A 15044-nucleotide genomic window follows, 5' to 3' on the forward strand; every position below is an offset into this window, starting at 1 on the left:
AATCACGTTTGTGGCCTTCACACTGCGCATGCCCATTGCCTGACCGGGAGCTACAGCCCTTGTCACTGCGCATGCCCAGCACGGGATGTGCTGGGAGCGCAAGGCGGGATTGTGGCCTTCACACTGCGCATGCCCGTTGCCTGGCCGGGAGCGACAGCGTTTGACGCTGTGTGTGCGTGCGTGCATGCGTGCCTGGTACGGTGTATGCCGGGAGCTGTAGTCCTTCACGTCCGCACAATTGACGGGCGCTTCAGGGAGTAAACTACAAATCCCAAGGTGCAGCGCGGAGTCGCCCTGTTGACGGAGAGATTGTCCCAGTATTCAACGGGCGGGACGGTAAATAGTGGTTGCAGCCAGAGAAAAAGAGACATTATGTGTTAATATCCTCAGTGTAATGAATTTTAAAAACGTTTCTGTTGAACCTATTCTAGAATATTCGGAGTGCCAGGCAGACAGTTCTGGAGGTTTTCTGGACGCTGCCCAGACCGCACAGGGATGCCTAAATACTATGAGGAGAAGGAGGAGGATGGCAGAGCCTGTTCTGGGGTGAGAGAGGACCTGAGGGCCTGCTTACTGAATCATGACTGTGTGCTGAAGGTGTGAAGTGGCATTTTTACTTATTTTAATACACTCACTGAGTGCCTTGTTCAAGTCTTTACGTCGCTCGTCGATGGTTTTGACTACCTCTAGTGGAACCACAGTCAAGGGCCCACTGATATTGATTGAGGAACGTGAGCTGTTGTCTAAGGTAGAGATGGTATAACTAGACGTCTAGAGTCATCCCAGATCTAAAAGGTGATTGAGCCAGGTTATAGAACATAACAGCGCAGTACAAGCCCTTCGGCCCTCGATGTTGTGCCGACCAGTGGAACCAATCTAATGACCCTCTAACCTAAACTATTCCAATGTTATCCATATGCCTATCCACTGACCATTTGAATGCCCTTAAAGTTGGCGAGTCCACAACTGCTGCAGGCAGGGCATTCCACGACCTTACTATCCTCTGAGTAAAGAACCTACCTCTGACATCCGTCCTATAATTACCACCCCTTAATTTAAAGCTATGTCCCATTGTGTTAGCTATCACCATCTGAGGTAAAAGGCTCCCACTGTCCACCCTATCCAATCCTTTGATCATCTTGTATGCCTCAATCAGGTCACCTCGTAACCTTCTTCTCTCCAATGAAAAGTCCCTCAGCCTTTCCTCATAAGACCTTCTACCATACCAGGCAACATCCTGGTAAACCTCCTCTGCACCCTTTCCAATGCCTCCACATCTTTCTTATAATGTGGTGACCAGAACTGTACGCAGTACTCCAAGTGCGGCCGCACTAGAGTTTTGTACAGTTGTAACATGACCTCACGGCTCCGAAATTCAATCCATCTACCAATAAAAGCTAACACACCATATGCCTTAACAACCTTATCAACCTGGGTGCCAACTTTCAGGGAGCTATGCACATGTACCCCGAGATCTCTCGGTACCGGTTGCCGGTACTGAGTGCACAAAACCCTTCATAATGACGAGGGTGAAAATTTAGAGAGCTATATTTATGTCAAATTAAGGGAAATCCAATTACAGGACAATTTATTGTCGCCAATCAGCCTAACAAGCACGTTTTTGGGATGTGGGGGGAAACCGCAGTGCCCAGGGAAAACCCACGCAAATACGGGGAGAATGTACAAACTCCTACAGACATTAACCCAAGTCGGAAGTCTAGGCAGAACTAGGCAGTGTTTTAGAAGTAAATGGACGGTTGATAGGTCAACTGTTTGTAATCTGATCAGCACAGTGGTTAGCAATGCTGCCTCACATTGCCAAGGGCCTGGGCTCGATTCCCAACCCGGGTCACTCCCTGTTCAGGGTCCGCACATTCTCCCCGTGTCCGCGTGAGCCTCCTCCAGGCGCTCCAGTTTCCTCCCACATTCTGAACAATATGCTGGTTAGGTGCATTGATCCAAACAGGCCCCAGAGCTCGGAAAACAGGGAAACCCCAAGCAACCTCATCGCAGCGCCAATGCAAACCCCACCTGTGACCAATAAACAAACTTTAACCTTAACTCCATTGTTAGCGGTGCTAACCACTGAGCTGACGTGTTGCCCATTGACCAGTCCAGAGTTAGCATACACTAACGGACGTGACGCACTGGGCACCTCTCGAATCAACACCCAAGAGCCACCCAAGCACGACCCACCGAGTGCACACCCCTTGTTGGTCAACAAGGTGGACCATAGCACCTGCTGATGGAATAGGTGTCATCAATGAATACAAATTGACATACACGGACAGTACAAACAGTTAATTAAGAGTCCACCATATAAGTTCATATGGCCTCCTGGCGGGCTATAAGCCCAATGGTCTGACAAGTGGCCAGCTTGTCTTATGGTCTCAGTCGCCTCTCACCTGTCGTTGAAGATCCCCAGTCGCTCCAACGTAAGCAACAAGGTGAGCCTTGAAATTTGTTGGGTGAATGATTGGAATCTCTTTATTCCCAGGAAGGTCATGAGGCTGTTGTTCTTCTCCAGCCACTTCCCCCAAGCGCGAACAACAAATCCAAAGAAATGGGGATCCAGGCATCCAGTCAACTTTTCAACCTCTGGTCCGAGGTGTTGGTACTTCTGGCACTTTCCCTGCCATGCCTTCTCCAGACTGCCGCAATTGTCTTCGAACCGTACCGTCACATCCACCACTGCAACCTGTTGATCTTTCTCCCTCTTGGCTTCCAGAGGGTACCGCCTTTGGCGATAATTCGTGGTTCAAGGTAGGATGTCCAGCCGTATTTTCCGACATAGTTGCGCAGCTGTTCCAGGATCTTATTATGGCACTTAATCCGGCAGTTCTTAACAAACGGGCAAAAGCCAGAAATGTGACCGAGAGTTTCTAAACCCGTTTCACACCTTCGGCAGGTTTTTGTGGCGAAGGGATTCCCTCTTGACAGGGTTACCCTTGTGGGAGACAGATTGCATCTGAGTAATAAGTTATTGATGCGGCGATGGGATTTCAGCTGATATGCAGCCTTAATCCAACTGTTTGAAATTTTGTCATTATTATAGTAATGCATTCCGACACCTTGAGAGGTTAGCTGCCTCCACTTGCAGAACTCCCATTCCCTCCACCCTGCATACTTGTTCACTGGTTTCTTGGGACCTGCCTCCTCCGCACCAAGCATTGGTAATGCGGCTCTGATCATGTTCAATTACTCCGTTTCATCATTGCTGCTCTCTTCATTCGTTGGCATGAAGTCCTCGATCTCCCTCAACGCCTTGAGAGATCTCAGTTCTTCGATGTTCTCGCCAATGTTCTGCTCGCAGAACTGGAAAGAGGCGCGAATGACTCAGTCATTGGAGGTAGACAGCGACTCCCATTTTCGGATCACCACAGATGGTATCTGGATCTCAAGCTTGGGAATTCCCAGACCTCCGTTCTGAACCCGTGAATAGAGGATGCCATCTGTAGTATGGGGTGGAAGGTGCAGGAACTGCTTGACAGCATTTCGGATAAGTTGGTCCAGTTTAATCAGCGTATTCTGAGACGCTTCTGACAGGATCAAATGAAAATATAGTCTCGGGATGACATGGACTGTAAGCAGCTCTACGCGTTGCCTCAGCCGGAGAGCTGCTGCCTGTAAGCTGGAAATCCAGGTCTTCAGTCTCTCCTCCCATGCACCACCACCTACGCCAGCCCATGTATCTATCCGGGCTCCCAGGTATTTCTCGGTCTCCCCTGGAGGGATGTATGCAATATCTTCCTTCCGAATCTGCCAGTTCTTGCACTGATTGTATATGAAAGTCTTCCTCTTACAGGTAAAGTGGAAGCCTTTGGTCTTGCTGGTGTTGACAGCCAGACCTGTCGAGTCGCAAGAAGACTGGAGAATCTTCAGGTTTCGGGTCATCCCGACGTATGAGTCGCTAAGAAGGGCGATGTCATCTGCAAATGCAAGAGCTGAGCAGTTGACTCTTGCTCCAACTAGCATCATGCTGATACCAGATCTCGCCTCTTCGAGACTACATATCAATGGATCCATTGCAATGTTGAATAATATTGGTGAGAGCGGGTCTCTCTGCTTGACACCCCTCTCGATGTTTATTGGGGCGGTCTTGGACTTATTGCCCTCGACCACCATTGTGTTGCCAGTGTAGAGCTCCTGAATAAGCTCTACAAAGGCCTTGGGCAGCTTGGTTCTCTGTAATGACTTGATGAGCAGTTTGTGACCCACCGAGTCGAACGCTTTCACCAAGTCAACAAAAACAACGGCCAGGTCCTTGTGATTTTTCTTTGCTCCCTTCATGATATTTTGCAACAGTGCGATGTTCTCGTTGCATCCGGGAGTAGCTGCTAAAAATCCTTTCTGCCGTGGGTTTATTTCGACTGTCTCACTCGGTCTCTTCGCCATGATCTTAGAAAAGAGGCACAGCAGCATTGGACCGATTGTAATTGGACGCCAGTTGTCAATGCTCTTCAGGCCTTCCTTATCCTCGCACTTTGGGATAAGGACTGTCCGACTCTGTTTCATACAGTTCGGGATTGTTCTTGAGGCCAACCACAGGGTGAAGAGGCGAGGTATACGGGTCTCATATGCCTCATGGATGTCTCGGATGTCTTCCAACTTTTGACCATCTGGTCCAGGCGCACTAGTCTCCTTAATACCCTTGATCGCTTGGGTAACCTTTTCTGTGGTGATCGGCTTCATCAACTCACCCTTATCCGTTTTCCCGCTGTATGGTGTGAATTTGCTTATGTTTGCTTTATTATTCTGGCTGGAGAGTTTCTCCCGAAAGCTAGCCTCCAGTCCAGTTATGGATAACGGACAAGTGATTTGTGACGGCGCGCCCATGATTTGTCGAGCCAGCTGGTGCCTGTTGTTCTTATAGAGCAGTTGAGTTGCTCTGAAAACGGATTTCTGTTTTGCCCATCTCTTTCTCGCTCTGCTGTTATCCTCGTGCCTTACCTTCCGGCTGTCTTTCTTAGGTACCTTTGCCGTTGGACCGTTCTTTCTTTGCCTGTTTGTCACACCGCCCATCAGAAGGTCAGTGATGCTCTCAACTATACCCACTGCTAAGGCATGTTTGTCGAGAGCATTCCTCGCATTCAGGAGCTCCTCCGCCTGGATCAGGTGTTCATCCACATCCCAATGCTTAGGGACTCGGGCTGGAGGTTTACCAGCGATACTTACATGCGGGGATGGGTTCCCGACATCTGCCTCTTCCAGTTCCTGGTCTTGCTCGGAATCCGGATGTACATCAAAATCTGCCCGTGCTGCAGTGTTTACTGTTTTGCTTGCCGTTGCAAGCAACCTGCGCTTATCTGAGATTTGCTTGGCAGTTTTAGATGTTAAAACACTGCCAATCTCTTTGTTTATAAACCGGGCACTGGCAGATCTCTTTTCAAGCTCTTCAAGGATTGATTCCTCCTCCTCAGACCATGTACTCTTGTTTCTACCCCGTTTGGTTGTGGTCTTGGGCAGTGCTTTCTTCGCGCGTTTCTCGTTGTGAAGAACTGGGATGTCGGTGTCTCTCATGCTAGCTGAGTCCACTCTCTGTTGTGAAGGCCAATTCACAAGCGCCGCACTGATATTGCCCGACTGTCAAGGATCGACCCTCACCCTGACATTTCGGGTAGTGACAGGCAATAGAATGGAACTCCCCAGACTTACCGCATTGAGAACATTTGGTCTTAATGTTCTTGGTCTTATGCACTGTTTTGAGGTGGTCTCTAAACGCACCAACCGTGGGGTGTATGGTATTACAGGGCTTGCAATACAACGCATCAGCGGGATAGTGGATCACCACCTCCTTAACCTCTGAGTGGTCTTGTGATGATTCAATTATTACAGTCTCAATGAAGGTCCCTTCATCCTGGGTACCTCCATTGTTTGCGGTATTGGAGATGTTAGCCATAGTTCCCATTCCCACATTTTAGGCTTGGTAGGCCTTGCTGTAGAAGGTACAAGTAGTTATCTCTACCTCCTCAGCTGGATGGGCCGTCCAAGCCGGCTCATCTACAACGGCCTCTTTGTCTGCACATATTGGGGTGACAAGTTCCTCTGGCCTGGGACCCGAGTCTACCACCCAATAGTGCCCAGTGGTTTGGTTTCGTCTCAAGATCATCCCTTCCGTCTGGGTCGAGACTGATCTTGTTACTGACTCTTTCAAGTTAGTTATTGTGTAACCTAGCTTTTTTGACTTTTCACAGAGAGCAGTTACAGACTCGTCTGCGGGGTTGTTGTTTGTCCGCTTCGCAACCCATCCGGTCACCTGCTTTTCAGGCAGAACACCCATTCCTTTCGCCGATCTCGCCAGATCACCCATTACATGGTTTTCCTGAGTGGTCATTTAGTCCCTCGGTCCTAAAGTACCAAGGTTACCAGCGGGGCCCCGAGGAGGCAGAACCAACGCTCTGATTGCCAAAATCACGCCAAAACGATCACAACGGCAAATATCACCGATCACTCTCCAGTGAGAGATCTCACTGCAAAGCAATTAGTCATAGCTACTCCCGCTTTTATTAAAAGGGGAGATTATATTGTTAAACGCAGTGAGTTGTCAATGGAAACTGGTTCAACAGTAACTTGCAAACAGGAAATCAGGTGGGCACTTTGAAAGTGAAGTATTTGAGGCTCTGGGAAAAGAGCAAGAGTAGTGGAACTAATTAAGTTTAAAGTTGATTTATTGTTGTCACAAGTAGGCTTACATTAATACTGAAACGAAGCTACTGTCCATATCTCCTGGTCGCCTCATTCCGGCGCCTGTTTGGGTACACTAAGGCAGAATTTTGGACACGCCTTTCGGACTGAGGGGGGAAACTGGAGCATCCGGAAGAAACCCATGCAGACACTGGGAGAATGTACGGGCTCCACACACTCAGTGACCCAAGCTGGGAATTGAAGAAGGGTCCCTGGTGCTGTGAGGCAACAGTGCTAACCACTGTGCTGCCCCGTATCATTCCAAAAATAGTAAGGAGTTTCTCTCACAACACCAGATTAAAGTCCAACAGGTTTATTTGGTAGCACAAGCCACTAGCTTTCAGAGTGCTGCCCCTTTATCAGGTAAGTGGGAGTTCTGTTCATGACAGGGCATGTAAAGACACAAACTCAATTTGTAAAATAATTTTGTATATATATGTCTTTATATATGCCGCGTTGGTGAACAGGACTCCTACTTACCTGATGAAGGAGCAGCACTCTGAAAGCATACCAAATAAACCTGTTGGACTTTAACCTGGCGTTGTGAGACTTCTTACTGTGTTTACCCTAGTCCAACGCTGGCATCTCCACATCATTCTAAAAAGGCAGATCTGTTTTGCTGTGGGAGATCCATTAATATGTTTAATCCCATAGAATCCCTACATTGAAGATCGAGGCCGTTCTGCTCATTGAGTTTGCACCAGCTCTCCAACAAGGCATCTTACCCAGGCACACCCCCTGACCTATCCCCATAACCCCTCTAATCCCCCTTATGTATACATCTTGGGACATTAAGGAGCAAGTTACCATGGCAAATCTGCCTAAAATACACATCTTTGGAGTGTAAGAAGAAATCAGAGCACCAGGAGGAAATCACTGCAGACACTAGGAGAATGTGTAAACTCTACACAGTCACCCAAGGCTGGAATTGAACCCTGGTCCCTGGCACTGTGAAGTGGTAGTGCCTGCTGCTAATGTATGGCAAGTACATGTCATTAAGTGTAAGACCACTTTGCTGAAATTTATAATGTGTTAAAGTTTCCCTTTATTGATTGATAACATCATAACCAGTTAATCAGGTTGTTTTGAAAGGGTGTTACAATTGTATTCCTGGCTTTATAAATGGATTCTTAAGTGTACAAAAATAAGGAAGCTGTGCTAAAGCAAAAGCAAAATACTGTGGATGCTGGTGGTCTGAAATTAAAACAAAAAAATGTTAGCGCTGCTCAATAGATAGTAATGCCAAACCTTTTGTAAAATACCAGTTTGGTCTCAGCAGGAGTATTGTGGCCAATTCTGGGCACCTTGATGACTTTGGAAAGGGTATTGAGAAGACTGCATAATGAGAACAAGGATGTGGCACTTGCATTAAATGGAGAATCTTGGACAGCACCCCTTAGAACAAGGGAACAACATATCAATGATAAGGGAAGTAATTAAGGAGAAACCATTTTTTGAAGTGGCAAAGGAATCCATAGCCAATGGACACAAATCTGAGGTAATTGACAAAAGAACTAGAGGCATGAGGGAGGAAAAATCACGAGTCCTTGTGATTTGGAGTGCAATGCCTAAAAGAATGACGGAAGCTGTTCCAATAGTAACTTTCAAAAGGATAATGAAGTACATTACATACGTCAAGGAGAAGAAAGTGCAGGATCATGATTTAGATAGCAGAATGGAATTCATTGAAAAAAAAACTATCCAAAGAGCATAGTGGGCTGAATGATCTCCTAAGCTGCATCCATTGAATGATTCTATGAAAAAAACATGGTCTGCTCTGAACACAGACACTTTAGCAATTATGTTGGCACATCCTTGCAGAGGAATAACATAGAGTCCCGGGAGTGCAGAAAGAGGCCATTCAGCCCAAAAAGCCTGCACCAACAGTAACCCCACATTATTTACCCTGCTAATCCCTTGACACTAAGGGGTAATCTAGTATGATCAATCCACTTAACCTGCACATGTGAGAGGAAACTGGAGCACTCATAGGAAACCCACGCAGAATTTGCAAACTCCACACAGCAGTTACCCAGGTTCCTGGCCCTGTGAGGCAGCAGTGCTAACCACTGTGCCACCATGCCGCCCTCTTGCAAGTTTACTCCAAAATTCCAGCCAAGTTAATTAACTCTATCAATATCAAACCTTATTTGGCAAAAAAAAGTCATGTCTATTCCATTATACCTAAATGTTGATGTATTTGTATTTCAAGTAGGAAGGAAAAACCCCAAAACAATGCGTAAAAGAAGGACATTGCAAGGCATTACAAATTACTTTCTTTGAATGTAAAAGATCAATGGTATGTATCAATTTTAAAATGCCATTTTTTATTACTTGTTTTATAAACACAACATAATATTTGTTCTGTATTGTTGGGTGAAAAGCCCTATTAATAATCTCTGAACCATTTAATTATCACAAAATTCCATAATATTGATTGACTTAGAGCTTTACAAAGATAGCAGATCTCAAACCTGAAACTTGTTAATTTTTCCTCAAAGCAGTTACAAGGTCTGCAATTTGTCTTCTCCATGTAAAATACACTTGAGTGTATTTAAGAGCTTATTCCATAGGTAACTTTTTCCGAAGAATAGTTGGAATCATGGAGGGAAACAATATTTTCTATTGGAGAGTAGAGTTTGTTTATTTAAAATGCCAAATGAGTCTCAACCAAAAGTAGTATTATCACATTGCAATTCATTATAATGCTATGGATTTTGTTTTAAAGCTGGATAACAGAACTCGGTTCCGAGGAAGAAAAGGATATTAGCAGTTCAACTATGATAGAGGAATGCTGCAGAATTGAATTATGTTGATGATTTGGAATGATAAATACTTTGATGTATAAACAATAGTACTCTGAGAAAATCACTTAATGTTTGACTGTTCTCTTTTATATGAGAATAAAGGTACAATTTTTGGAATATATGTTTAATTTATTCATGCGGCTTATCTGTTTGGATCATTTTGTTTTCTGAAGTTATTTTGTTCTATTGTCACAAGTAAGGAAAGAAAATAGTGCAAGTACTAATGCATCTTTGCAAAAATTTCATTAACTGTTCACTTCCTGTACAAGACTTTTGTATCGCACGAGCAATTTAATTACTGAAGAACTTAAAGAAATCAGAATGTGATCATTTGAGGGTGTTTGTTGCATTTTCAAAATTTATTTTACAGGATGTGGGTTTTGCTAGGTAGACCAGCATTTATTTCCCATCTCTAATCCTCCTTGAGAAGCAGGCGGTAAGCTGCCGCCTTGAGTCGCTGCAGTCTCAGATGTAGGTACACCATTATGCTGTTGGGGAGGGAGTTGCAAGATTTTAACCAAACGTCAGTGAAGGAACTGTGATATATTTCCAAGTCAGGATGATGAATGTCTTAGGGAAGTTCCAGGTGGTGGTGGTGTTCCCAGGTATCTGCTGATCTTGTTCTTCTAGATGGTGGTGGTCATGGGTTGGGAAGGTGCTGCCTAAGGAACTTTGGTGAGTTTCTGCAATGCATCTTGCAGATGGTAAACATGGCTGCTACTGTTTAACTGTGGTTGCTTTGTCCTGGAAGCTGCGCTTCTTCAGTGTTCTCAGAGCTGCGCTCATCCAGGCAAGTGGAGAGTATTTCATTACACTGCTGACTTGTGCTGTGTAGATGGTGGACAGGTTTAGGGAGCCAGGAGGTGAGTTACTCACAGCAGGATTTGTAGCTTTGAACCTGCTCCTATATTTGATTTGATTTATTATTGTCGCGTAAATTGGGATTCAGTGAAAAGTATTGTTCATAGAGTAGAAAGGGAAGAAGTTTAGGAGAGGGTGTAGAATATAGTATTGCAGTTGTAATATGGTGTTGAGAAAATATATGGTAGATCCATTCAAAAATCTGATGGCAACAGGGAAGAAGCTGTTCTTGAGGCAGTTAGTACATGATCTCAGACTTTTGTATCTTTTCCCTGACAGAAGAAGGTGGAAGAGAAATGTCTGGAGTGCCTGGGGTCTTTGACTATGCTGGCTGCTTTTCTGAGACAGTGGGAAACGTAGACAAAGTCAGTGGATGGGAGGCTAGTTTGCGTGATGGACTGGACTATGTTCACAACCCTTTGTACATTCTTGAGGTTGAGTCAGAGCAGGCGCCATTATCAAGCTGTGATACATCTGAAAAGGATGTTTTCGATATGCACCTGTAAAAATTGTAGTCACAGTATTTATATTGCTAGTCCATACTCTTAGTTTTCTGTCTGTTAACCAATTCTTAATCAATGCTAGCATATTGTCCCCAATCCATGTACTCTACATTTGCTTATGAACCTCCTGTTCAATGCCATATCAAAAGTCTTCTAAAAATCCAAAAATATCACATCTACTGGTTTCCCCCTTTATCTATTCTGTAACCTACAATAATCCTTAAAAAAAACTCCCAACAGGTTGGTCAAACATTTCCCTTTCATAAAGCCTTGAAGACTCTGCCCAATCTATTATGTTATGATCACTCTTGCCTGTGAGGTTATGAATTAATCCTGTCCCATTACACATTACCAGGTTTTAAATAATCTGTTCCCTTGTTGGTTCCAGAACTTAATGTTCTAGAAAACTGACAAACACACTCTATGATCACATCCTCTAGATTAATTTCAATTAATCTAATCTATAAGATGATTAAAATTTCATCCTCCAGAGGTCCTCAGCATCTCAGATGCCAGTCTTCAGTCAACTCAATTTGCTCCCTGTGATATTAATAAATAACTGAAGGCACTGGATACTGTAAAAGCTATGGGCCCTGACAATACTCTGGCAATAGTACTAAAGACTTGTGCTCCACAACTTATTGCACCTCCCAGCCAAGTTGCTCCAGTATAGCTACTATACTGGCATCAACCCATCAATGTATTGCCCAGATATGGCCTATACACAAAAAGAAGGACAAATCCAAACCAACCAATTGCTGCCCCATCAGTTTACTCCTGATCATCAGTAAGGTGATGGAAGGGGTCATCAGCACTATCAAGTAAGACTTGCTTAGCAGTAACCTACTCCCATGCTGAGTTTGGGTTCTGCCAGGGCCACTTAGCTCCTGACCTCATTACAGCCTTGGTTGAAACATGGACAAAAGAGCTGAACTGCACAAGTGAGATGAGAGTGACTGCCCTTGTTATCAAAGATGCATTTGACCAAGTGTGGCAATAAGGACCCTTAGCAAAACTGGAGTTGATGGGAATTGAGGGGAAAGCTCGCCTTTGGTTGGAACCATAGCTAGCACAAAGAAAGTGGAAGTTGTTGAAGGTCAGTCATCTCAGCAGGAGTTCCTCAGGGTAGTATCCTCAGTCCAACCATCTTCAGCTGTTTCATCAATGATCTTCCTTCCACCATAAAGTCAGAAGTGGGGATTTTTTAAAAATTCATTTGTGAGATGCTGACATCAGTGGCTGGACCAGCATTCATTGCCACCCCTAGTTGCCTTTGTGCAATCATCAGCGAACTTTCTCAATGTCCGACACCAATTGCAAGTCCTCATACTCTGAAGCAATCCATGTTCAAATGCACGAAGAGCTGGATAATATCCATGCAGGCTAGGGCTGATAAGTTCAAGCATCATTTAAGCCACACAAGGACCAAGTGATGACCATCTCCAACAAGACAAACTAACCATGACTCCTTGACATTCAATGGCACAATTTTTTGATTTTTATTTGATTTATTATGGTCACATGTATTAGTATGCAATGAAAAATATTGTTTCTTGTGTGCTATACAGACAAAGCATACCATTCACAGAGAAGGAAAAGAGAGAGTGCAGAATGTAGTGTTACAGTCGTAGGATGTAGAGAATGATCAACTTAATGCAAGGTAGGTCCATTCAAAAGTCTGATGGCAGCAGGGAAGAAACTGTTCTTGAGTCAGTTGGTATGTGTCCTTAGACTTTTGTATCTTTTTCCCCATGGAAGAAGGCGGAAGAGAATATGTCTGGGGTGCTTGGGATCCTTAATTATGTTTGCTGCTTTTCCGAGACAGCAGAAAGTGTAGGCAGTGTCATTGGATGGGAGGCTGGTTTGAGTGATGGACTGGGCTTTGTTCATGACCCTTTGTAGTTTATTGGACAGAGTAGGAGCCATACCAAGCTGTGATAAAACCAGAAAGAATGCTTTCTATGGTGCATCTGTAAAAGTTGATGAGAGTCATAGCGGACGTGCCAAATTTCCTTATTTTTCTGAGAAAGTAGAGGCATTGGTGGGCTTTCTTAACTAGTGTCGGCATGGGGGACTAGAACAAGTTGTTGGTGATCTGGACACCAAGAAACTTGAAGTTCGCAACAATTTCTACTTTGTCCCCTTTGATGTATACAGGGGCATATCCTCCACCACACTTCCTGAAGTTGATGACAATCTCCTTTGTTTTGTTGACATTGAGGGTAAGATTATTGTTGTTGCACCAGTAAACCAGATTCTCTATCTCTTTCCTGTTTCGTCATTGCTTGAGATCTGACCCACTATGTTGGTGTCATCAGCAAACTTGAAAATCGAGTTGAAAGGGAATTTGGCTACACATAAGGAGTATAGAAAGGGGCTGAGAACACAGCCTTGTGGGGCACCAGTGTTGAGGATGATTGTGGAGGAGCCTATCCTTACTGACTACAGTCTACGGGGTAGGAAGTTCAGGATCCAGTTGCAGAGGGAACCCCCAAGCCCCAGGTTATGGAGTTTGGAGATGAGTTTCGTAGAATAATGATGTTGAAGTCTGAGCTGTAGTTGATAAATAGGTGCCTTTGTCATCTAGGTGTTCCAGGGTTGAGCGCAGGGCTAGAGAAATGATGTCTTATCGGTGAACTGTAGTGGATCCAGGCAATCTGGGAGGCTGGAATTGATTTGTGCCATGACTAATCTTTTGAAATACTTCATAATCATAGATGTCAGAGCCACCAGACAATAGTCACGTTGTTTGGCTTTTCTTTGGTACTGACATGATGGTCGTCTTCTTGAAGCAGATAGAGACCTCTGATTGTTGTAAAGAGGTTGAATCTCCCACTATCACTGACCAGAAATTTAACTGGACTCCCCTGTGAATACTGTGGTTGCAAAACAGTTCAGATGCCAGGAATACTGTAGTGAGCGACTCCCCTGACTCCCAAAGCCTGTCCACAATTTACAAGGCACAAATCAGGAGTCTGATAAAATCCTCACCTCTCATCTGGATGAGTGCAGCTCCAAGAACACTCAAGGAGCTTGACACTATCCAGAACAATGCTGCCCAATTGATTAGCACCCCATCCACAAACATCAACTCCCTCGAATACCAATACACAATAGCAGCAGTGTATACCATCTACAAGGTGCCCTTGTAAGAATTCACCAAGGCTCCTTAGACAGCACCTACAAAACCCATGACCATTACCATCTAGTAGGACAAGGGCAGCATATAACACTTGGAAGTTACCCTCCATTTATCATCTGTCTTGGAAATATATTCCCATTCACTCAGTTACTGGGTCTAGATCCTGGAACTCCTTCCCTAACAGCACTCTAGCTGTACTACACCACATGGACTGCAGCAGTTCAAAAACACAGCTCAGTAGCATCTTCTCAAGAGCAATTAGAGGCAGGTAATAAATACTGACCTAGCCAGTGTTGTCCACAACCCTTGAATGAATATAAATAAATATTACAATATCTTTTTTTCTTACCAGCCCTCAGTATTTCCTTATTTATACTGTGTCCTACACTGCAGTTATTGCCAGGGGTCTATAAATCACTCCCACAGTGACTTTCCTTTGCTATTTCTCATCACCACCCCACTGATTCTAAAATTTGATCTTGTGACTATACTGATATTCTTTATTAACACAGCCAGCTCACCTTCATTTTCTTTCCTGTCCATCCAAAATATCAGATACCTTGAATATTCATATCCAAGCCATGGTCACTTTGCAACCACGTCTGTGTAATGGCTATTAGAATCATAGAATCCTACAGTGCAGAAGGAGGCCATTCAGCCCATCAAGTTTGCACTGAAGACAATCCCACCCAGGCCCCATCTCCATAACCCTATACATTTAACCTAGCTAGTCTCCCTGACACTAAGGGGCAATTTAGCATAGCCAATCAACCTGACCTGCACATCTTTGGACTGTGGGAGGAATGATGTGGATATGCCGGCGTTGGACTGGGGTAAACACAGTAAAAGGTCTGACAACACCAGGTTTTAGTCTAACCGATTTATTTGATAGTAAACTCACTAGCTTTTGAGAGGATTCCCTCTTCACCAGAAGAAGAGGGAATCCCCTCGAAAGCTAGTGAGTTTACTATCAAATAAATCGGTTGGACTAAAACCTGGTGTTGTCAGACTTTTTACTGTGGGAGGAAACCAGAGCACCCAGAGGAA

At 44.6% G+C, this 15044-nt stretch overlaps 1 protein-coding gene across 1 annotated transcript; it reads left to right on the forward strand.

The window, feature by feature from the left end:
* The first annotated feature begins 307 nt into the window (after nucleotides 1–307).
* On the forward strand, nucleotides 308–9608 carry coa5 (cytochrome C oxidase assembly factor 5). Its single transcript, XM_080197963.1, has 3 exons — nucleotides 308–597; nucleotides 8900–8983; nucleotides 9413–9608. The coding sequence occupies exons 1-3, from the start codon at nucleotides 496–498 to the stop codon at nucleotides 9452–9454; spliced, it is 228 nt and encodes a 75-aa protein (XP_080054089.1). The 5' UTR covers nucleotides 308–495; the 3' UTR covers nucleotides 9455–9608.
* Nucleotides 9609–15044: the final 5436 nt, after the last annotated feature.

The sequence above is a fragment of the Carcharhinus amblyrhynchos genome, chromosome 10 (assembly GCF_965287045.1).
Source record: "Carcharhinus amblyrhynchos chromosome 10, sCarAmb.v2.hapA, whole genome shotgun sequence".
NCBI classification, from domain to species: Eukaryota; Metazoa; Chordata; class Chondrichthyes; order Carcharhiniformes; family Carcharhinidae; genus Carcharhinus; species Carcharhinus amblyrhynchos.

Bases quoted from the DNA above. Each gene is read 5' to 3' on its own strand.
- coa5 (XM_080197963.1), top strand. From the start codon at position 496: ATGCCTAAATACTATGAGGAGAAGGAGGAGGATGGCAGAGCCTGTTCT. The intron at 598-8,899 runs GTGTGAAGTGGC...TATTTCAAGTAG, and splicing joins ATCATGACTGTGTGCTGAAG to GAAGGAAAAACCCCAAAACA. The intron at 8,984-9,412 runs GTATGTATCAAT...TTTGTTTTAAAG, and splicing joins TTGAATGTAAAAGATCAATG to CTGGATAACAGAACTCGGTT.